Below are 24360 nucleotides of genomic sequence, written 5' to 3'. Positions count from 1 at the left end.
AGCAAATGGAAACAAGTGATTTTACTGGCTTTGAACTCTTGCTACAAAGGAGGAAATGCCACTAAAATGTGCTTTGTTTGCATTAAGCCAGTATCCTGAAACTCAGAAAAGAGGCAGCTATAAATATGTATTAGCTTTAATACAGGACATCCTGCTTCCACTGGGTTTCCTTTTCCTTCTTTTTCTTTCTAGATTTACAAGTGGTGTAAATAAAGACTTTGAAATGACCTATGGTGCATGAAATGAAAAAGAAAAAAACACTGTATGATTACAGTATCACACACATGCACCAAGAGAAATACTAAACAGGAAGTATATGCATATAGATTTTTACTATCTGACTTTTGAATCAATCCCCTATTAAATCACCTAGTAAGGGCTCAGAAGTAGTAATGTACAGGCCATACAGTGGTGATATTCCCAGATACTGGAGTACCTTCTCACCTTACTGTACTTCATTCGCTTTAGCAGAGTTAGTCAGGAGTTACAGCGATATGAAAGAGACTGAAGTCACACACCGATTTTATTGGTAGCGGGGCTTCTGAGTGCTACAGAACTCCGTATTTAAGGCCACTTTCTAATGCCAGAGGAATGCAAGAAAGGTGTCAAAAGGCATCAGTGTAAATGAGTGGCAGCTTTCATGAGCCAAACCTAGAAGAAAAGTAAATGGTACTGTGCAGATTTGTACCCAGGGATGTTTTCTTAAATAATCACTGCATATATAATCAGAGTTCAAAGCCTTGAGATGTGCGCTCGGAAAAGGAAGCTATACGTATTTGTCTGCACGTAGGTGACATACAGTAGTTGAATATACGTGACATTCCTGAGTCAAAACGATGGTGTGCAAATATTGCGGGCATAACGTAACTGTTCAAATATTTGCACTTGGTCTGTGAGTCAACTTGGATATTCAAGGTTTAATTATGAAAAGTATCCCAGAATCTGCTGTAATTAAAGTGGTAAAATAAAATAACTTCTTTTACTGTCCTGTAACTGTTGAGAAAAGTTACTGGTACTAGCCATTTACCTGAACGCTTGCTTCTACACTCAAATTCTGCCCAGTGGAAATAATGGCTATTTGTTTCTTTTTGTTTAAGTACTTATGGGGAAAATACATCTAAAACAATCGTAAGGCAAATATACACTTGTTCCACTTCTGAGGTCATGTTTATGAATCAGATACTTTTGCATTCAATAATAACATTGACCCAAAGAAAGTTACTTTGAATTAAGGAACAATAGTAATAAGCCAAATATTTTTGTTATGTGTCAAATCAATAATTTCTTAGTTAGGTTTTGAGCTGAATTTAAGTGAGGCAAAAAGGCTTTGGTTGCAAATAGTCGTGAGGCCCTAAAACATTGGCTGTGGTCGGCAGTAAGATGAAGCACACAGCAGGAATGCAGTAGGTTCTGGGAAGAGGCCGTGGCTGGACGTGTGAACAGGCACGTTTAAAAAATACCACTACCGTGCTCCCCTCTAGAGAGAGATCTTTCAGCTGTTGTGTCCTCTTTGCCCGCTCGCAGTTTTCTCATCTTAGCTTTTTTCTACGAATGAAGCAAGCAGGACACACACGAGAAGCTTCACAAAAACAAACTCAGAGTTGTCACCGAGAGGACGGACAGCTTTTGGCAATAAATTAGAAGGCTGTTCCGGCCAAGTCAGAGGCAAGAGGGAACAACCTCAAAGCCGCAGCAAAGAACCAGTCTCAAAAGCCATGCTGCATCTCACCAAACGCTCGCTCGTCCCACGAGAGTTATGGTGCTGATACTTCATTTACAACAGCAGCTTTCTAGCTCCGTCTAGATTTCACAGTCTTTCGTCCATCAGCTCAGGTATGAGTCACCAAGTGTTGTTCTCCAGGAAGCAGAGCAAAACTGAGCCATCAGCCAAGATAACAACAAAGCAGCATTATCCTTACCCTTAGAAAAAGAAATGGGTCTATCATGTGGCAGCAAATCCATCATAAAATGGAAAAAAAATCAGTCTATTTCTAGTTAGCTTGCCTGTTCAGCTGCCTAGGATGTTGCAATAAATTCAACACAACTATATTAGCAAGCATCATCATGGTGCAGGGTTTATACCCAGGTAAAGTAAAATCTGGGCACAATTTACCACATAACATCCATCCATCCATCCATCCATCTTCTATTTTTTGGTTCATACAAGATTGTATTTGTCTCTGTCACATCAACAGATAATTTTTCCTCTTGTCTCCAACCAGCAGACGAGCATCCTGAGGCAAACGCATTGGGCCAGGAAATCTCAGCCCAGAACTACCATTTTTTGTCATTCAGATAAAGCTGAAGAATCCTAACTGCACTTACAGTAATAATGATTAACCATTATTCCAATAACTAACTCAAAATGATTGATGGATCATGCTAACTGACAACTATCCCAGAAAAGCTATTCTTTGTATGTCATTTTCTCCCCAGAGAAGTAAGAAATAACTGGAGAATAAGTTTCCTTTAATTTCAAAAAGATAGAGAGAGAGGGAAAAAGAGAGATCACAGGCCAAATGTCATTCACCTGGACTTCTCTGAAGATATTCCCACAACTAAAGGAACCAGAGGGGACCACCTATCCCAGACTGGGAACCAGACAGGGACAGATAATCCCAGAATATCTGGATATTCTGTGGGTTTTGTCAGACTCCAGTGCCCGGATGGAGTGGGAACAAGCAGTAAGGGAAAGGGAATTACTGAGGCTCTTATCTAAAGACAGCCAGGGAATGTAATAGGCTGTCTGTCTTTTTTAAGTGCAGCTTCTTTTCCACCATTTATTCTTCAAAGTGTTGGGATAAACTTCTGAAACGAAATCTACTACCTTGCCCTTGTCAGTGAGAGAGGGTTTAGTAAGTGAGAATAAGTGCTAGAAAAAGTTAGTAAAAAATAAAGTGCTGTAAATCCAGGTATCAGCTTATCTCTTGGTAAACTTTTCTTTGCAACTGTAACTTAAATAACTGGAATGGTAGGGTTTTCACCTTCTCTTTTTTTTTTTTTAGGAAAAAAAAAGTTCATATTTTGTAACATCTACAGCATATTCAGCCTGCATGGAAGGAGCAGCTAGATGTAAGGGACCATCAGGCAGGACATCTTTCCTTGCCATGTCACACTTGGAGGCTTTACATCCTCCACGGATGCAAGGGAAGCACCAGAGCTAGGCCTGGCACCTATGGAAAGGGTAGCATCATTGCAGTGGTATAGGGCTGCATTAGTAAAGGGGTCCAGGTCTCCCCGTGCTTTCTTTCAATCCAGTACAGCAAGACAGACTCTGAAATAATCCATCCTCCTCACAGCTAAATACCTCCTCTGCAGAAGGAGGAACCCAGCTCTCGCTACACGGCGAGGTGTTGACACACATCACCAACAGCTATTCACTGCGGCCAAATTGACTGTACTGGTTGAAACTACCACTGGGAAAAAAACCCCATAATACTGCTGTAGAAGCTTTCAAGCGAGTGCTAGCAAGCAGTGCTGTGCATGCTGGCTAATAACACCTTGTGTAGAGTCGAGTCTCTTACCTGACTCCTTCATTGAGGTTGTAAAGTTCATGGTCTGGGAGACCCTTACGCTGGAACACGGCTATTACTCCATTGTGGATACTGAAAGAGGACATTAGGAGTCATTAGCACCCGACATCATTTTAGAAGGGTATCGCTTCCACAATAAGCTTAACACCTCTGCCTAGACACTGCAGGACCTTTTTAAAAGTCATAGATGACTTCTGGTACCCCATCCCAGATGCCTTAAAGGGAATTATTGCCTGGAAAATAGATGACATCTTTGAAGATCAGTTCTTTTTCATTTGTTCCAACTTGGTAACTTCAACAGTTGCACATCTGAAACCAGCAAACTTAGGCTTATATATTTTAGGTACTTTAAGTATATTAAGTATAACTTTTAATATATTAATATATTAAGTATATTTGAAGTCTTTTAAGTATATTTTTGTCTCTGTGGCTCACCACAGAGACAATTAAGAGCTTCACTATGAGATCAGTCATGATATTGCTGGCATTGTTGGCGTATGTTTGTCTGAGCTATGGTTACTTTATTTCTTTAACAACAAGTCAACATTTATCCAGGCTGGACACCATAGCTGAAGTTTAACCCACAAGTATAGCATCCCTTTACTAGAAAGGAATCTGAAGAATGGTTAGTTCTTAAAAAAAAAAAAAAAAACAAACAAACCCCCCCCCCAAAACACTAGGCAATTATTTATTTTAAGTCAATTTAACCAATCCATCATTCATTTTCAAAAATGAAACAATAGAAAAGGGGCAATTGGTTAAAAAGACTGTTTCCTATATACCTTTTACTCATTTCTCAAAGATTTACGCTGTTGCTCCAGCTGAAGGAAAATCAAGGCTGTACTGAAAGAACAACAGGTCTAGAGTTTCTAAGGTGGACAGAGAGAGAGGCAGCGATGTGCTAGGCATAGGCAAACCATCTGTCCTACAAAAATGCTCCCCTTTCATTTTCAACGCCATTTGTAACTGTTCTGCAAGCAGATGTTGCTTAGAGGCGGTGACTTTCTGCTGCAATCAGACGCAAATCAAGACAGGATTGAGACCACAAAATTCTCTAGCTCAACAGAAAGTCACATACCCAATGCTGTCCGTCCCTGGACCACCAGCCCCATAAATTCTAGGACGCTGAATGGCAAAACCTGCCAGGTACTGCAGGTACCTGGCAATCCACGTGCTTAGCAGGGATGCTTACCAGTCCCATGAACTTAACAAGACTGCACCGCAAAGGTGAAGTGAATACTGAAATGAGTATGTGCTTCAAGATGAAACTGTGAAATGCTCCTGAAATACCCATGACACAATTAGTGTCATGACACATCAGCCTAAATCACTGAGCTTAGGTCTGAGGACAAAGGTAAAGAAATGCCAGTGAAAGGTGAGACCAAACCTGTTCCAGCATTAGTAGAAGGGAGCAGAAGTCTCCTTCCCCTTCCCCAACCTGGTGCCACCTTTTACAGCCTCACAGCTTTGACTCCAAAAGGAAAGAATACTCATGCGACCAAGAATATACTGCAGGGTGAGCTCAGCCTTTATTCGACACGCACACAGATGCTTCAGCTTCCCGACACTAACACACAAGAAAGGAGCCTTTATCCGCTCCGCTGCTCGTACTACTGCTACTCAGTTTCCAATATGACTGCTTTTACCAAAATGACCATTCCCACCACTGGCAGTGACTGCAAATTATTTCATTTCTGTCTGACTCAGTTACCCCATGTGTAAAATAAAGATGATGACTCTTACCACTAAAGGATGTTTTAAGACATTTTTATGAAAATCATAACAAAAGCAATGTGATTATCAATAGCAGTATTACATGCCATCATTGTCACTGTTTTTTTTTTTCTTCTTCCCTCACAATCCTACGAACCGCAAAGGAAAAATACAGATTTTGGCATGAGGCTCTTCCTATTCAAGGTTGCACCTGAGACGGGGAGATGACATCTTAAGGCATATTACAAAAAACACAGGGCAGAAGTCTTCCTGCTCTGCACCACCTCCCTGGGTGTCTCTCATTCTGCATGCCACCTCCCAGCCTGTACTCAGCAGAGGCAAGGAACAACAACCACCAGCCTCAGGGAGGCTCAGGAGGGGTATTTAAGAGCCACCGACTCGAATCTCACGCCTAGAACATCTACTGAAAAGGTCTTCCAAGAATGAGAAGCTACAGCATGCACATCCCTCCTGGGGATCTGGTTTTACCAGTGACTCCGCAATATCGTTTTTCAGAGCTTTGCAGCCGACCTCCCCCTGGTCCCACTGCGCTGGAGTCTGGTGCAATGGAGCAGCAACCAGCTTCAGAGCTCTGGAAAGCAAAAACAGGACCAGATTTGCCCATCCTGGAGGTACCAGGATTTGGGGTTGCCCTGTCTTGTGAAGAAGAGATAAAGGCAGTATCTGTTTGTAAGGTCTCAGGAGGGAGGAAGCCTGATTCCTACTGGTGGACAAGCTTGGCTGGCTCAGGACCAGATCCAGCCACATACCTCCGCCCCGGCTGCAAGGGGATGTCATTGCAGGCGCTATGGCAGGTGGCAGTGGAGTGTGCCTGGGGACCTCAGGCACCCACCTTAAATCGCCCCGACCCTGGTAAGACAACCCCTTTCAAAGCTTGCTGGGAGCAGAGGACTGGGCTGGAAGGTAAACCCGACGCTATTCACTGCGAGATTCGAAATGCGGGCACACAACATCGCTGAACAGCAAAAAGATGCACTGTTAGAAAAGCTCAGCCACGTCCATTTGTGGAAAAAGGAAATTAAAAGTGGCAGGTGAAGGATATGACCCGCTGTGGAGAAATGCACGAGCAGATAAAAATAGGAACCATTATCCTCTTCTCTCGCTTGCTCCTTTGACGACGTTTTCAAGGCGTTAAGCACTCCCCGCGCCACGGTGGTCCCTCTTTCCCCCCTACACCCACGTGCACAGACATACACTCATGATCTAACCCAGCTTATTTTGGCTGGCTTGAACAGACGCACTCAATTTATGATTATTTGAAAACTGGCAGCTAAATGTCTCTGGTATACAGTGAAGCGACTTGGGTATTTTAATATTATGAGTAATATGTGAAGTACGATTAACGTAGTGAATAAAACAAGCAGTCTTTACACGCTCTTCTGATTCGGAAATGAACTTTGCAATGTTCCCTGCCAGCCTTCTGCAGAGAAGAATGACTAAACATCTCTCCTAGAAGCCAGTGCGCTCTTCTCTCTAGCACTCCTTTCTAAATGAGGGGGAGGTTTTCTCTTTCCAGCTTAACAGGTCCATTATTATTCCTCAAAGAAATAAGAGAGCAAGCTTTTTTAACAAGAACTTAGGGGTACAGGTTGTGAGCATTTAAGTTATTGCCCATGTAGTAGAACTGAACTTACATAAAACATCCTGATCTTTTAATCTGGCTGGGATCTTCCTTGTAGTGAGGGACAACTGCCTTGTCTGGAAAACAAGTCTTGGCCCTGCTGCGTTGACCAGCTGCCTTTCCTTCCTATTGCAGACAGCAGCGCTTGCCTGCAGGTGCAGGCATGCAGTCGCAGGCTGCAGGTAGTGTGGGAATGCCACCGTCATCTGGCCCTCCACACTTGCTCAAGAGGCAACAAAGAGGAGTCGGAATAACCAGGATGCTATCAAGTGGCGTAAGGTGGTGTCAGGATAATAAAAAGCTAGCTTAAACCTTCTTAGTTACCTTAAGCTAATGAAAAAAACCAAACCCAACCCTTGCTTAAATCAAAGTAATGCTATGGTTTCTACAATGAGTGACTGTTTAAAAGCGTTTAGTCGGAATGATACAACCTTTGGTGTGAAGAAAAACTGAGCTGCTGCTTACACAAAGTCCTGCAAGATGTTTGAGGTGGGTGGATCAGCTTTGCCTGTGCCTGTGCCCAGCCTCCACTGAGGCTCAAGTCAATAATGTATGTAATTAAACTTATATTTTAATAGTTAACCTGAACTGGAAATCCCTTGTAAACTCCCTTCTGTAACTCTTTTACAACATGACAGTTAATAGTGGGTGCACTCATGCACTGATATTACTCTGAACACCTTCCCTGTAGCTGCTGTGTGCGTACATGTGCGCACAAGAACACAGCACCGCAGAGAAGACAAAAAAGAGCCCAAAAGACACCAAAACCCAGGTCAGCTCCTGAATTGCCCATGCTCAGTAGTGAATAAAGTTCCAGTCTCCAATCAAGACCAGACCCCATACTGTGCGTCCAGGGTTATAAATGCTTCTGGTTTGCTGTGTTGTACCAACAGATACATTTTCCACAGCAGCGCAGATGTAACCTCCTACTCCTGCAGCACTGCACTTTCTCCTGCTTAAGGAAATGAGCAATTTCTAACACTCCCCCACCAGTATCTTCTGCTGGAACAAGGGGGACCTGGAAGCTCTGTGCACCTTTGAAACAAGCTACAGCCACCCTCACGCTGCGAGAAAAGGCCAATCTCTGAGTTACGGGATTATGGCATTTCTTGAAAGCACAGCACCAATTCATTAGCCAGCTCCTCAACTGGTATGAATTGGGATTAATTGCTGTGGCAGTATTATTCAACCTGAGTCCAAGCACTAAGATACATTTTGCTGGCACTTTTCCATAAAAACATATGCCGTGGGTCACTCTTGGTCTGAAGACTATGGTGAGAAGAAGACATTTTGAGAGACCAGCAGCGGGGTAGAAAGAAGCCTGGGAAGAGGCTTCCCCCAGGTCAGTGGGTGGGCAGGGAAGAGAGAAGCACGGCTAGAGCAGGCTGGCTGTAGGAGGGGAAACGAGGATTGGAAAACCGCAGAGACCAGGTTTTTTGGGGGGGTTGCCTTTAGAATTAAGACAAAATGTCAGATGGCTCCAGCAATGCATTGTACTTATCTATCCCACGGTGGCCACAGACTGCCAGAAGAAAACTACCTACACCCAAGGCGGCACTCACAGCAACAAAAATCAACCCAGCAGCCTAAGAAGCTTCACTTCTTTGGACAGACCACTCATTCTAGATTTGCCCGATGCTCCAGAGGAGACAGCGGCTCCAGGACTCACTATTTGGCCGCCTGAAACACGGGGAATGACAGCTCCAGCACACAGAGGGCAGACCTTCCCCACCATTGCCTTTAGCACAAAGGGATCTGGAAGGTGTAAATCCCCAAAGTTGGATGCTCGCTGACAGCACTCCCAAGGAGCCTAACATCATGAAAGCCAAGACGAGGAGGGTGGGGTTTATTATTCTGATTTTTGTGTAACAGAAAGCCACTGCCTAAGTAGCTCAATACTATCAAAACATGCATTTCCCTTGAGTCGCTAGTTGTCCACCCAGACACCGCTGCCTTTGGTGGGTGGGAAGCTGCCTCCCCCCCCAGCACTGAAGTACCACTCCCATTCTTTCATTGATGTTTTTAAGAAGCCAAGAAGGAAAAACTATTGTGATTAAGACACTGGTTTCTGCCAGGTCAGAATCAGTTTGTCCGCAGAGCTGAGAAACAACTGCAAAGTTGGGTTCGCAAGTCTCTGTCTGAATCCTGACGTCCTGTTTGCTTCGACCGTCGCCGTGGCCCTCCCTCCCGGCGTTTCCTGGAAAAGCAGGCGGAGTGGCCCATGTTTTCACTCGTGCACAGCACGCAGGCAATTTTGATTCTCTGAAGTAGTCACTACCTTCGCATGCAAACAGCATGGGTGAAAATATCACAGCCTTTTTTATTTAGTGTTTGCAAATGCTCCAGGTGAAGTCCACGAGTGAAAACAATGCTGTGTGAATAATCACACCCTGCGAGTACCGGGTAGTTATAGGCAACATTTTCATTTTCAAAAGTGACTTAGTGACTTAGGGCTCATTTCCTCTGGACAGTTACGGGAATAGCTAATTAACAATAATTAACCTGATATACTTGCATCAAAACCTCCTTGAAGACACCCTCGCTCCAGAATAAAACCTCTTTTTCCTGAATTTGCTTAATCCAATTGGGAGAAGCCCATTTTCGCACAGCTTCAGTCCAGCTGCAACTCCACAGGCTTTCCACGAGGCCTTGACCCTTTCAAAATAAGCTTGCAGCTGCTAGTCCACTTACGTTTCTGAAATGTCTACCGAAGGTAAAGCAATCTGCAAAGAGGGATAGGCTGCAATTACGCACTGGATCATATGAGTGAAAATAAGCTGGTCTGCAAACCTCTGTCTTCAAAGAGTTTTAGAGGCATTAGTTCACTAACTTCACCAACTATAAACACTACTCTTACATATGAAGAAGTTGAGACAGACAGGTGAAGGGACTTCCCTGAAGCGTTACCAAGAGTTAATATCTCTACAGAGCGTAGGACTAAGGAGATTTTGGCTTCCAATTATACCCACATTCAAGCAAGTAAAAATGTGTTTGGAGGGCTACGGGGAGCAGCAATTCTCCATCCCCACCACTTTCTATTACTGTAATCAAGGCTGGCACATGCTCCACGGTGCAGTGGTGGCTTGACCAGCTGGGAAGTCCCCTTCTACCCCCCTGCCGCCCCTCCACCCCACCCTGTAGCTCAGCTCTGTCTCCCCCCATGAATGCACACGGCCAAATGCTCCGAACAGGGCTCCAAATAAAGGATCAGGAACAAGAAGGTGATCCTCAGACAGGCAGAAACATTTCAAAATATTTCAAAATAAACCCTAAGTATTGGAAGAAAGAAAATTTCCGAGTAGAAGTAGTAGATAATTATGCTGGTCTAGAATGTTTTCTCCACTAGAAAAGCCTCCCTGTGATCTGAAAAAACATTCATTTTTAATTAGAAGATGAAATATGGATCCCATGACTGTAAAAATTATTTTACAGCAAGTTATTGTGCTTATTACAACCCTGTAAAAATTAGCCCAAACCATAAAACTCTGATTCCTTATGTCTCCCTGGATTTACTGATGATCTCGCTAACGTCACAGGCATCTCGTCTGTGTCTTCTTTGCCTGCTCTTAGCTATCTCCTGCTCCTTCACGTTTCTGTGAATTTTCCCCATTTTCTTACACCAAAGAGGATCTAAGTGCCTTTGACTAGAGGCTTTCCCACAGCACAACTCAGACAGTATCAGCTTCTGATTAGGCGGTCTGTGCTAGCTCAGTCAGAATGAAAACCTCACGATGGATTTTATTTGCCCTTAGAGAGGCCCCCCTGGCTTGCAAGCTCAAGATTAAAAACCCTGGGTTTCTCAGTCCAATTGGTTTAGTCAGCATTCAGCCCTCATTTTTTGCCTGAAGCAGAAAAGGGGGGGAGAAAAGGAATTGAAGACAATGCTAGCAAAAAAATCTAAGCTATTTTAATCCCATGCAAATTCTGTGAGCTGTAACGAAACTATATTGTTCCACTATGTTGCTGTCGGTTGCTAGTTAACGCACGCTGCCGGTGTGTTGCTGTACAGATCTTTTGGGGTTCATGGGAAAGCAAGCTCAAAAAAGCCGTGATATAAAGTCTAATTTGCATAGTAGCAGACAGCAGCTTGGCACTGATTTCCCTTTGATCTAACAGTGTCGAGAAGTTTTACAGCATTTTAGTTTGGAGGTGAAGGAAAATTATCAGGGAGGAAGAGACCTTCCTTGCTAAGCCCTCAGTGCTATGTGGCCCCTGCACACCAAACCCTGCGATTAAGCTCCTGCAGTTTGCCCTCCCTTGGTGTCAGAAAGCAGCAAGCATCCTCTGGTATAAACAGCCTGAGGGCTGAGACCGGTCTGAACAGAGCGGAGGTGGCGGCGGAGGGGTCGTCGCTGGGCAGCCAGGCTGTAGCCACAGAGAAGGACACAAGGCGACTGCAGAAGGGGAGCCGCACATCCTCCTCGGAAAAAAGCCCACAGTGACGGAGCTGCTACCTTGATGCAGATCCCACCAGCAAAACTCCGGCTCTGCAGCGTTTCGGCGCGGTCCCCGGCAGGGCCGAGGCAACATGCTTGCTCCACCTCAAAGGGCTGACTTTCAGCGCGGGATCAGCAGGCTCGTGTGGGGCAGGGCTGGCCGTGGGGTTGTGCTTTACCTCTCCCCACATCAGTTTTGATGAACCTCTCAAAGCCTCTTTCAAAAGCAGATACACACATGCCACACCCAGGCACAGCTGCTAACATTAGGCAAGAAACCAGCCGACATTTAAATATGGAACAGCCAGGCTTGGTGAGAGGGAAGAGCTCGGCTGCTGCACCTCGACTTCCTTCATCAGCAAGCTCTTACGCTCGATATTGCACAGAATGAAACAGCACAGGCAATCCTTTCATTTGGAAAAACAAATATTCCCATAAACCAAAGTATGGTATGCTAGTCCTCTGTTGGGGTGTTTTAATTTTGCAGGGGAAAAATAAAAGACCTTCCACAGCCCAAGATTTTCAAAACCCACCTGAGATTTCTGGTGAGTCAAAGTTTAGACACCCAGTTTGCCACGGTCTCTCCAGGAGAGCTGAACACCAGCTCCCCCAAGACCAGACCCTGTTACCAAGCCAGGATGAGCACGCACTGGTGATAGGCAGAAGCTACAGTGGATAACTTCTTAATCCGACTAATCCAACATCATTTAAGCCCTGGCTTTCCTGAGGATAAGCTCCAGTGAGGATACAAGTCTTTTTGCACCTGAAAGAAGAATTACCCTCACTCTCTCTTCCACTCAGGAGAAAGCCTTGCACTATTAAATAAGAAATGAAGGGCCTTCCCTCTGCCCATGCAGTGCAACTGGCTTGCAGTCTGCACTACTTGCCGTAGCTTTAGGCAGCTGTTAGCACAGGCATGCGATGCCCACTTGACTTGCCACCGCAGGTAGCACCAGCCTGCCACCGCATGAACGCCGCTCTGCCAGCGCTCCCAAGGTGTTTCGGAGGCACGTGCCATCACAACAGGGACGGCCTGGCAATCCCTGCACAGGGAAAAGGCATCCCGCAGCAGGAAAGCACCGTTAGGCCTGAGTTCACACGAAGCGGCGACAGGATAACTCACAGACACCTATTCCAGGAACAGGTGATGGGACAGTTGTCTAAGCGTTTGGATGAAATGCACAGAAGTCTAGCTCGCTGATCAGCAACCACTTCTGGCCAGAGCTATGCCTGTCCTGTCTGAATTAAAAATAACAAACTCTTGCTCCGGCTCACTTAGGAAAACCCTCTGCTTTGAGTATCAGCAGCCCGTAAGACTGGAGCTCTCCTGCTCCCAGCAAGCCTGGTGCCTGACCTGCCCTCCATTCGCATCCACCTCCACGGCTCCCTCTCTGCAAGCAAGACCTGGAAACGCTAATCCCTGCCAACAAAAGCCATCAGCACACCATCACAAAAAGACTTTGGGGACCGTATACTGTCACCTTGATTCACACCCAGGAGTATCTCACTCCCTGCTGCTTCCCGTGGAGCTACTGGCCAAGTGAAGCCCCGACTGGCACAAGCCAAGGTGGCCCAATCTAGCCTTTAATTACCACCACCATACAGACCTCAGGGGCAACACCGGGTCACAGAAATAGCATGGTATTTGAGCAGAAACTCGGTCTTTGTGACCGGTACATTCTCAGTGCTTGGTGGGCTGCTGGCACTAAACAACTAATTCATAATGCAGGCATGAAACCACAAATCAAGCGGTGAAAGGGACAGAAGATGTGGTATTTTGTAATTTTTTTTTTTTTGCTCAGTACTCAAATACCTTTAATAAATATGTCTACAGTTCACTGGTATTTTTCTTCCTACAGCTGGACCGCCATACAATTATAAAGTATTACAAATGATGCTTTCCAAGCTGTGACCCAGGAGATGACACTTCATTTTCAAAAAGGACATAAGAATGTAATTCCTAACAACTTAGAGACTTAGACTCATCTTTAAGAGTGTCACCAAAACGGTCATGAAGATGCTTTCTGAGTATCTGTGCTAAGTGATACATTCTCAACAAAATGTTTGCATAGGGTTTTTTTGTCAAACAGTAATAAAATTCAGATGTATAAACACAATAAAGAAAACAATCAGGGCTTATTTTTCCTTGTCCAAAGTGCGTGTGCTTGCATGCGCACATAGACACGCGCACAGAGATACTGGTGTTGATGTGAGTAAATGGAGTAGACTTTGTCATATCTGTATCAACAACCAGCAATATATATAGTTATGCAGATAAAAAGAATGTATTTAACAGTTGTGTATATATACATTTTTTTAAACTAAAATAAATCAAATCAACTTCAAATGAGAATATTTAGATAAACACAAAGACATATTTGTAGCTGGACCCTGCGAAATAAGTCCTTGTCCGTCACAAGGAAGAGCAGGCTGAGCCATCTGCAGGAAAGGCTCTTTGCTATCAGCCTTCGGAGAAAGGTTAACAGCAATAGGAAAGAAGCCACTCCTGTCTTTTACTCGAACGCGAACTCCGGTACGTGTAACGCACTAACGCAGAAGCCCGACGTACTGCAATCTTGTTGAGCTGGGAGCAAGGCAGCCCTTCCTGCAAGCTGACAGACCGGCTACCTGCACGTTAATCACGGCCGCGGGAGCATGGAGAGGCTGCAGAGGGGTCAGCACATCGTGCGAGACCTTACCTGTTCCAGGTAGCGTTGGAGCAGGCCCGTCGCTGCTGGGTCCCCCGCTCATCCAAGGCTGCCTGCTCTCTCTTGCCCAGATCACTGAGGCTGGGCGAACTCATGAACTTCAACCTGCGAAGAGTCCTCATGGTCAAATGTGTGTTTGCGCGTGGCAGCTACAGATACACCATCCTGTTTACACACACACACACGCAGCTGGAGCAGCGGCAGCGGCAGCAATGCGAGCAGTTCCCTCCGTTTGCTGTTCAAAAAAGAAACTTAAAAAAAAAAGAAGAGAGAACCAGTCTCTACGGAGCACACCTCTGCCAGCAAGAAAACAAACCTTTAATCAGATCAACTCTGACGTCATCAACTGTGGTTAATAATTTCTCCAGTCCTTTCAAAAAGTAAAAGTCGAACTTCTGGCTGCTGCTGCAGCACTTTGAAGGGGCCCCTTGCAACCAGCAGCTGCCCCGAGCGTGAGGGAGGGCTTCCCCTCCCCCTGTCCCCGGGCACCACGACCCGACCCGGGAATCTCGCTCAGCGCCGCGGCAGCGTGCTCCACCTGCCGTGGGAACCGCTCGGCTCCTCCAGTGGCTTGGGGGGCTCTGCTAGCATTTCTCAACCTCTCCCTCTCTCTCTCTGCACTCACAAATGGAAATGAAACTGGAGGGCAACGGGCAGAGAAAAAAAACCCCAAGCAACCACTACTGACGCACTGAGACTTTATTGGAAAGTTTCATAACTGCCTGTGCCCTGCCACGTTACGACACTGCACACACGCGCTCTCGCTCCCTCGCTCATACATATACATATGCACACTCCCGCACTCCCTCTCTCCCGTACGCACACAGCACAGCCTCACGGCTCGCCTGGGAGGCTGCTTCGGCTGGAAGTGTCACATAAGCCACGAGACAGAAAGTATTTGCAAGCAACACAACTGCAGAATGAAAAGTGCTGGTTTGGGTTTTAGCATTTTGAGGAATTTTTGGCGGTGCACAGAAGAGCCAGATGCCTTGTCTTTCTCTGCCCTTTTTTTTTTTAAATCGAGATAACAGCTGCACAACTCAGGGCATACTTAGTTTCTACAAAAGCCCCAGGTGTCTTTTATCTTCAAAGGAAAAATCTTCTTTCTCTCTCTGACTGCAGCACTGGAGCTGAAGGCTATGCTGCTACAAGATTCCAGCCCGTGCTTAGCTCGCTGTCACTCACTCGCGGTTCTGTTTTAAATTCAGGAGTGCCTGGCTCATCTGCTGGGAAGCAATGTAACAAAACAGCGATTAGCTTTCTCAGAAAAGAAACTGTTTGCAACAGACTGAGCCAGAGCGTAAGAGCTGCTCTTCTGTTGCTACAGCATTGGTCTGCAAACAGTCTGGTAAAAGCCACGCGGGCCCCTTGCAGAGCAACCTTCCACTCACTGGAAGGGGGACTGCACTACAGACTAACTAATCCTTTCTTTTTTTCCCCACTTTGTACTTACTCTTTTTATCTGTGATAACCTATTGTCTAGATTCAGGCTATAATTGGATTTGTTTGTGTCCAAATAATATGGCAAAGCTTACATTACAGGTGAAGTGAATTCCTCACAGTGAGGTCTGCCCTATGTGCATCATTCACTGACATATTTTAGTAAAAACTGATTTCCTCTCACTTCTCGCCCAAGCTCAGCTAAGCTTACTGCATATAAATATTTGCTTCCAAAATTTGTATTTGGTATTACCTCCACGGGAAGCAGTTGCAGAACTGCCTAGGGAAATAAATCCATTTTTACCTTGTGCTAGTTTTACCAGCAGTAGTTTTATCCAGCTGCTTGGATTAGCATTATATTGATTGTCCTTCCCACACCAAAACCCTCAAGTATACAAATGAGCATCACAGTAGATGGCATATAATATTTCACTTTGAAAGGGAGCTGCAGCTCCACATCTAACCTATGCACAAAGACATCGCTATCCCCGGTCTCTTCCAGATGTTTAAATCCCTCAAACAAACGAACAACAATCCACTATGTACACAGCAGCAAAAGGAAAACAAACACAACAATATACGGCTGTATTCTAAGGAATGAGATGGCTTCTACAGCATACAAATCAGTAACCAAAAATAGATGCAGCAGAACACTGCTTTGCTCAAATCGGATGAAGGGCGCTCCATTTCTGTGGACAATATGGCCCGGGAGAGCAGGGGAGCACAACTCGGTCTGAGCTTCTGCTGAGGGCTCAGATAAATGCACGTCTACCCTGTTAAGTGAAACAACTAGTCAGATAAACCTGTGGCAATATAATTCCATCTAATTTCATTTTCCACCTAACTCTGTTGCTTTTCTGCTTCTCACTTGCCGTGAATTTGATAGGCCTTGCAAAATGTACTTATACTGGATTAAACCCTTGGAATTTTTAACTCTTTGATCCCTCAGCAGCACCAGACTTTCTAAACTGTACCCTGATGATGCCAGTATGTCAGCAGCTACATGATAACGTTTCATCTGCTTTTTTTCCTAAAATCCTCAACTTGCTAATTGACTGAACCCAAGCAGCTGCTGTGTCAACCTTGGATACGCCAGGCAATGCTGCAAAAAGCAGTACTTTGCTTCCTCATAAAACGCCGAATCCCAAGAGAAGAAAAAAAAAGGACATGTCTCTGTCTGTATGTTGAAATATTACACCTATACAAGTCAGACTATTTTTATGCCACCCCATCAATCTCAGTAACCAGTCCTAGATTCAGAGTTGACACATGCACAAAACACATGGGAGAGGCAGCATTCCAGTTTCCTGAAAAATTTCAGACTGAGGTAACAGAGGACAGGCTTTCTCTATACTTCTTCCTCCTTCCTACAATTCCACCTGATCAAATGTTGATTTATGATAAAATAAATAATTTTCAACAAGGGTTACCTCCACCCATAATTACAGAGTAATACTTCACATTTACATTGTGCTGTGCGTCCACGGACATCCTTGACTTCACGGCATTCATTAACTCAGCCCTGAGCAACTCTTGGGTATGAAGGCAAAAGATACGATCCGCACTTCAGCATTAAGAGTGAGGAAGAGAAAGGTGATGTGACTTGCCCAGGCCACCCTGCAAGCAGGTGGCAGAGATGTCAAGAGATCCCAGGACCTCCACCTCCCGTTCCAGCACGCTGCTGAGGGGACGCTGCAGGGACTGGGTAGCCGGGGACTCCCTGGGGCCGGGCGGCCGGAAGGCGATGCAGAAGACGGAGCTCCTCGCCAGGGCTTGCAGCGCGGCCGTTCCTCTGTAGCCACTTGCAAAGAGAGTTGTCGCAATACAGCACTGCTTCAAGATCGAGAAGCTAAGCGGCAGAGATTGCTCGCTATTGGTCACGGAGAGGGATAAGAGCACTGACCGGACTAATTGGGAGGGAGGGGAGGATGGGGGATTGGCGGGGGTCCTCCCGTAGGCTCGATAACGAGCACTACAAGCTTCTTAAATAGAACAACTGCACTCAGCACATTTACAGAGCCAAGACTGTAAAGTACTGTTATGTTAATTCATTTAATCCCAGCATGCCGTACACGATGCTAATACCACTATTTCACTCACAAGAAACCTGCAGCTCAAAGGTTAAGTGATTTAATCAAAGCCACACAACCACCTCAGTGTGGAAGGAACATTCAGCCCTAGCTCCTGCTCCCTCCCTTCCCCTCCAACATCTCTCCTCATAAAAACAGGCCTGTCTCTACTGGAAACCGTTCTTTCATCTGTGGGGCCCACATCCTGCGGGTGACTGCACAGCAAGTCCCGGAGCTGCCACGGTGCCGGAGACATAGGGGAATTCTGCTCACCTGGGGTTGCTTGCTATCTTGAGGCCTAAATCAACGTACAGTTACGTGAATATAGGCTGACAGCCCAAGAGGTTTTATGCTGTTATTACAAGACATTAGCATGCAGATCCAGGACCTCATAGCAAACATGGCTTTTAAAATAATAACCAAGGGTAACTCTGTAGTTACCTACTGGTATGCCTGTAATGCCTGCAACACTCTCACTGGGAGCTGTGGTTTGAAGATTGCATTGCTGCCCCTAAAAAATGTTAAAAAATATCCAGGCAGACCTCCCCAAGCATACACTTGGTTTCAAAAGAGTGAGATTTGCTAAAAAAAAAAAAAAAAAAGAAGAAAACTCTACATTATATTTATGTAATGCTATGTTCATTTTTACAGTACAATCGTATTGTCTTCTTACAAGTTTCTTTTTGACTGTGATGAGAAGGGAAAGGAAGCAAAAAGTAACGTTGATGAACAGGAACATTAAGAAATCCAAAATATATTAAATTCATAATAAAGCTGCCAACGCTACGGGTCAAAGTGTCTTCGTTAAACCATTCTGCTACTGCAATGGCAGGTTAACACTGCAGCAATATTGGTGCCAGTGGGAGGATACAATCAGCAAGAGAATTTGCTGTCTCAGCTTTATTCACCAGAGCTTTGCCATGTAAAAAACAACTCAATAAATATAAATTTTCATTAGGGACAAAAAAAAGCACCCGCTACTTCACTTTATCTCCCCTCCTCTTTTGGAGAAGAGAGCAGAAATCCCTATGGAAATGCTGAATGGTGTATGCTCTGCAAGCAAAGAACAAAGAGGTAAAGTGTATCTATGGCAGAAAGGAGTTAAAAACCTCCGTAGACAAATGCACTTTAGTTTTTCATAAGCCACACCACAAAACTTAGGGCATGCCTCAACACATGCCAAAGCTCAGGAATTAGACTTCTGAAAAACCACACTTCTTAAAGGCACAGCACGTCCTGCTGCGCCAGCAGAGGAGGGGCAAGGCGGGAGGGAAGAAGATGTGAGTATCAGGAGAAAAATAAAAGGAGCGGAGGGGGAAATGAAGATGTAAACCCTATGACTCATCAATTCCTTTGCTACAATATCCACATAAAGCTCCTTTATCGTCAGAAAACAAAGAATAAAGAGAATAAAGGAAGTATGAAACCAAACAGGCACTATTTATACCCTTCCCCCTCCATCCCACTGACTCTGCAACCTCTGGAGATAAAAGCACTCTCAAGGACAGTTTCTGCTTGCTGTTTGTTGAGGCTGGTCACAGGACAGCCATAGTTTTGCTAGTCCTTTGCTTTATTTCTGCCCACACCACTGCCAAGCTCTGATTTATAGGAGGGGACCTGGGCTTACTGGGCCATCTCCCCAACCTCTGAAACACCTCCTGTGTACTCCGGTACTTCTGCAACCTGTGACCAATGGTGCCCACATGACCACAGTTGCCCCCTTTAGACAGTGCCAGGGTTTTTGGTCCTTCAACTGCATGTAGGACTCACACATGGGGTTTCTTTGTCTTTTACACTGTGAAAAAGACGAAATGCTCAAGACAAGTGTGCCCCTCGTAAGCAAGCAGAAGGCGACACCCAAGAAGAGTCCTTTCACTACCACTAGGAAGGGATGATCTGCCCCCCTCGCCATTTCTGCAGTAACACCTGCAAGCGCAGTCCGTCCTACAAAGCTTCAGACCTGAGCTGCAGGCAGCACGGCTTCTGCAGTTCCACTGCCTGCCCTGGAGATACGCTGGCTTGCAGCAAACACGGACACCTGTAATCACTGCAACCTGCTGAGAATCAGGGCCAATTTCTTGGACCGTCCCTTCCCAGTTTTGTTTGTTGTGAGGCACAACAGCATGAATGTGCCTAAGAGACCTTCTCAGCAGAAAGAGAGACTTGCATCTGAGCAAAGGACCATCTGGACTGCAGCAACCATCCGTGTCTACATTCTTTTCACAGTTTTCTGCTGGACGACATTTCTTATCTGTTCACTGAGTGTTTGAGCCTCTCAGTCTCCCCACCTTGCTCCCTTCCTGCTTCTCCATCACCCTTTGCTCTTGTGCTCCCTCTTCCTTTCTTGGTTAGCTAATTCTTCCTCAGGCAATGTTTTTAAATATAAAGGAAAGGGAAAGGAAAATGAAAAAGGAGACCAAAACACTGGTACTAACACAGCATTTGCGAACCACTCTTCGGCTGGCTCTAAGTGAATCAAGTTCTCATCTTGCCTGTTTGGACTGTGAGCTCTTCTGTAGCTCTTCTGTATTTTCTTCTTTACCCTTTTCACTCGGTGTTTGTACTCCAGCTACCAAAACAGGGCCCTAAGCTCAGAATAAGTCCCCAATCACCAGCCTAATCTAACACAGATCATGGAGCTAGCAATACCTGTAAGGAAACCCTTGCTCAAAGCATCCATGAAATCCCATCCCCTTTGCCAGCAGCAGTTTTCGGTTTACAGAGCATAACAATGTAAGCAGTTCTTAAAATACAGTAGACAGCTAAATCTTTTGTCTTTGTCCTTCAGGAGATAGGAATTAGGAGAGAACTATGATCGGAATAGGCCTGTTACACCCCCCTCCAAAATACAAAGCTTTCCATCAAATAAATGGCAATTCCCCTAGCTCGCAGTATTGTTCCTCATTATCTCTCTATAGTATCTGGGAATTAAAGACAGCACAGTGATCTGAATGAGCATGACGGTTATGTTGGAGGAGGTGAGGATCAATGCTCTGGATTACAGGTGCTGTGGCATTACCATCTTTTCTATTCACATCACCTCCCGGGAAGCAGGTGGGTTTCTGAGCATCAGACCTGCCCGTTCCAGGTTTCACTGTTGCCCGCTCACCAAATTCACAATCCATTGCAACCAGTGTATGCTCCAAGGCAAGCCCACAATTTTGCTGCTAAATGGAAGTCAAACCTATAACTGTGACTTAGAAAGTAAGGTCTCAGAGTCTTGAACAATAAGCAAATCAAATGTTTAAAATACTTTGTGCTCTTATTACAAGATCATGCGATAGTGGAAAATTAATCTTACAAAGTAACTGAGCTCATAACGCATATGACTCTTTTTCCTCTCTGAGCCCTATGTGAATTCTTTCCTAAATGGCCTATCTTGCATAGTTTTAATCGGATCCCAGAACACCATGACCTTGATGCAGCAGCTACAGTATCTCAGTGCTGTCTTCTACTGTTATATATGGTACAGCGCCTTCCAAATCTGTGAACCCTGGGAGATCAGAATTGCGTGCTGCGCAGTGCTATTTTTCTTATATCCAAACATTTCTGATTCAAGGTCTTCCAAGACGGCTCTTGATTGCTTTGGAAGGTCACCAAGATAAAGAACCCACTTCAGTAACTAGTAGAGTTCCTAATAAACGGCACTGATGGCCTGCTGCTAGTTACAAGTGGTAACTCTCAAAGCCAGGATATCGCTTGTGTGATATTCTCTCTCTATGAGAATGTGAGCGTGGCTGGAAACATGAACCATGCCTTGAAATTACTGCCACCTCCTGTGCATAAGTCAGGGAGGTCACTTCAGTACTGAGCAATGCAAGAGACAGCTCTGCAAATTTGGGGGATCTTTGACTCTGGTGGTACCATGCTGCTGTTACTCAAACGGTACTATAGCTCTCTGGAACTAATCTTGTAGCCCTATAAAAGTCACAAAAGCCTGGCCTTCAATACAAATGGATTCTTTCAGAGAATTTATCATCCTCCCTTGGCATCACAAGGATATTTTTCTGAATGGAAAAATCACCAGAGATGTTAAAGATAATCCAAAATTGCAACATATAGTTGGACTCTGTAGCATTCAGTGTGGTTGTGCTTTCATTAGGAACTTAAATATGGGAACCTTTTGCCATCTTTTCATACACACATGCTAAGACAGTTCCTGCAGACTGAGATACCAGGCAGTGGAAACAGCAAAGGTAAAAAAGGCCTCCATCACACAAATTATTTTACATTTTTACCTTTAAACCTTCATTTCACCAGGTCATCACGTCCAGCACTTTGACCTCCCAGTATGTATATGTCAGTGTTTTCTCAGGATGCTCTGGGAAATAAGTTATCTCAAAGGGCAGAGTGCTGGAATTTTTTAGATTCCACAGCAAGGTTTGGAAAAACTCCTTTCACTCTCACTCCAGCTCATTAGCCAGCCTCACTCTTCAATCAGACACCAACATGACATCACCATTTGAGTTATCACCTGGAAGGAAAGCCTCATTATTGAGGAGGTAAGGCAAATTCCATTACATTTCCTTCCAGAAAACATTTTTTTCCCTACAAGGTAGCAACAACTAGACAACTAGTCAAAGTACTACTCCCTCCCTAAAGTCAGCATAAACACCAGCCTCGTCAAGCTACTGAGGGATGTGGTGGAAGAACAGAGGTGTCATTCAGAAGGTTTGTGCGTCTTCAGCAGCTTTGCGGTATCTTTCCTGTCCCTCTTTCCTGAGGAGTCCTGCTGCTCCAGCTTTCTTGTTCAAGAGGCTTCCTTTAGTCATTTCAAATGATCTGTTCTCCAAACTCAGGCTATATTAACTTTTCATTGCAAAATAGTTTAAGTTCTCTAAACATACAGAAAACTAAAATTCCTTTTCTTTTTTTTCCTCTCAGAAAACTGCTGGGACCACAAAGGTTTTAGGCCTGATGGCATCGGGAGCTGTGAGCCATCCAGGGTCTTTCAGGCTTGCTGCTCTAGGGCCAGCAGTTTGAAAGCCCATGCAGACTGAGCTCCCCCACTCCGAAGCAGAAAGGCTGAAGGACTTATCTTGAGCAAGGCTCCTAGATGCTTTGCTGCACTGCTGTGATCCTGGTACTGAAAGCTCTAAGCCATGTTTCTTGCTTGAATTGCTTCCTGTGGAACATACTCCATTTTGGGAACGCCATTGGAAAAAATAAATTGAAAAGCTTTCATGAGCAGGGGGAAGCCTGGACTGCGGTCACCTCCATGCTCAAATCTCTCTCTCCAGTCCTTTTAAGATACTTTGCTCTTTATAAATAGGTTGGTACCAAACTTCACCAACTTGACATTTTCACGGTGAGACAGGGTGATCACTGAGGGAAGGACCACAGGAGGCCGGACAAAGCTCTGCCTCACAGAGAACCTGAAGCCTTTGCTCACCCTGACTCTTAAAAACTGACAAACCCATTTGTGTCAGCCAGCTTTTTTTTTTTTTTTATTTCAAGCCCATCTGAGCCACATACATGCCAGGTTTCAGCCTGATGATACCTGAAGGACTGAAGACCTGAGGTGATGAGGGTGCCGGGGGGGGGAGCTGGGCCGGGCCGGGCCTGTGTGTCCCCCCTCAGCAGTGCTGCAGCAGCGCTGAGCACCCCCACCCACCAGGTGCATGGAGAAGAAGCCCTGAAAACAGCCATATAAACCATAAAAAAACCCATTAAAAAGGCACCATACGTCCGCGAAGACATGCTCCCAGACACGTTGCTTTTAACCAGATTTTAACTTTTTAATAGAGCCCCTCACAACTTGTTACGGCCTCCTTCGGGCAGGATGCACGTAACCGCCGCCCGAGCTGAGGAGACGCCGCCAAGGAAGCGGTTTTCTTACTGCTCGCCACAGGCGACCGATCGCCCCCCGCGGGCCCCGCCCGGCCCCGCCCTTCGCCCCGACGCCGCCAGCGGAGGCAGCGCGGGAAATACCGGCCGCCGCCGCGCCCCCTGCCGGCCGGGCGGCCTCGGGGGCGGCGACACAAAATGGCAGCCAGGGCGGCCCGCTGAGACCCCGACGGCCAAGTCGGCGGCCCCCTGCCTGAAACACCTTAACTCCCGCAAACGCTTATAAATCGACTGCTGTTCCGTGACGCGTGGGTTTTTTATAAAAGATGTCCATCTTTTGGTTTTCCAGATGGCACAAAAGGGACAGAGGCAGCAGGGGAAATGCGGTAGGCAGGGCCCACCCCGCTCCCCTAGGCAGCTCCCAGGAGCAGGGGCCTGCCACCCCCTTATTCAGAGGGGGACAAAAATCTGAGGCCAGCTCCTGAGGGTCCCCTTGCACCCCTCCTTGGCGGGAGATGCTTCCCACAGGACACTCCCGTGTCCCAGGCGAGCAAATAAAACCTCCTTGCCTCACACTTCTGCTCTGTTCTCCACAGCCCGGCATCAAACAGGGGGCAAATCAGCATTAGTTTTTCTTGTTGCCGCTCTTTTGAGCCACAGTCACCACAAGCAGTGGTGGTGAGGTGGGTCGGAGTGGCAAGGTGTACCGGCGGCTTCAAAGCAGCCGGGGCATCCAGGCATTTCCAGGCAGCCGCAGGGGCTCCTCCACCACACTCCGGGCGCGTACCTGAGAAGCAGCCGTAGGACTGCGAGCCCTCCAGTTTCACCGTTGAGCTGCTTTTCACCGGGACACGCATCCATAAAGCTTTAGTTCCTGCTGTGGTATTTTGGTGTCTGCAAATTGTAGGGCACCGGTCAAAAGATAGCGGGAAGCAACCTTTTTTTTTTTTTTTCTTTTCCCCTGAGACTCAGAAAGGTCAGATTTGGCATTAATTTTGTCCTGTGTAATGTTTTGGCTTGGTTCGTATTTAT

General features: G+C 45.7%; 1 protein-coding gene across 1 annotated transcript in view; it reads right to left on the bottom strand.

The window, feature by feature from the left end:
• Window positions 1–14154, bottom strand: part of PRR5 (proline rich 5) — a 51277-nt gene extending 37123 nt beyond the window's left edge. The window contains exons 1-2 of the mRNA XM_059816509.1: window positions 14024–14154; window positions 3525–3605 (exon numbers count right to left, since the gene is read on the bottom strand). Coding sequence (XP_059672492.1) covers window positions 3525–3605; window positions 14024–14154 — 212 coding nt within the window. The remainder of the gene's footprint in view (window positions 1–3524; window positions 3606–14023) is intronic.
• Between the last annotated feature and the right edge of the window lie 10206 nt (window positions 14155–24360).

Source organism: Gavia stellata, chromosome 4 (assembly GCF_030936135.1).
Source record: "Gavia stellata isolate bGavSte3 chromosome 4, bGavSte3.hap2, whole genome shotgun sequence".
Lineage (NCBI taxonomy): Eukaryota > Metazoa > Chordata > Aves > Gaviiformes > Gaviidae > Gavia > Gavia stellata.
This window is presented reverse-complemented; position numbering and strand designations above follow the sequence as displayed.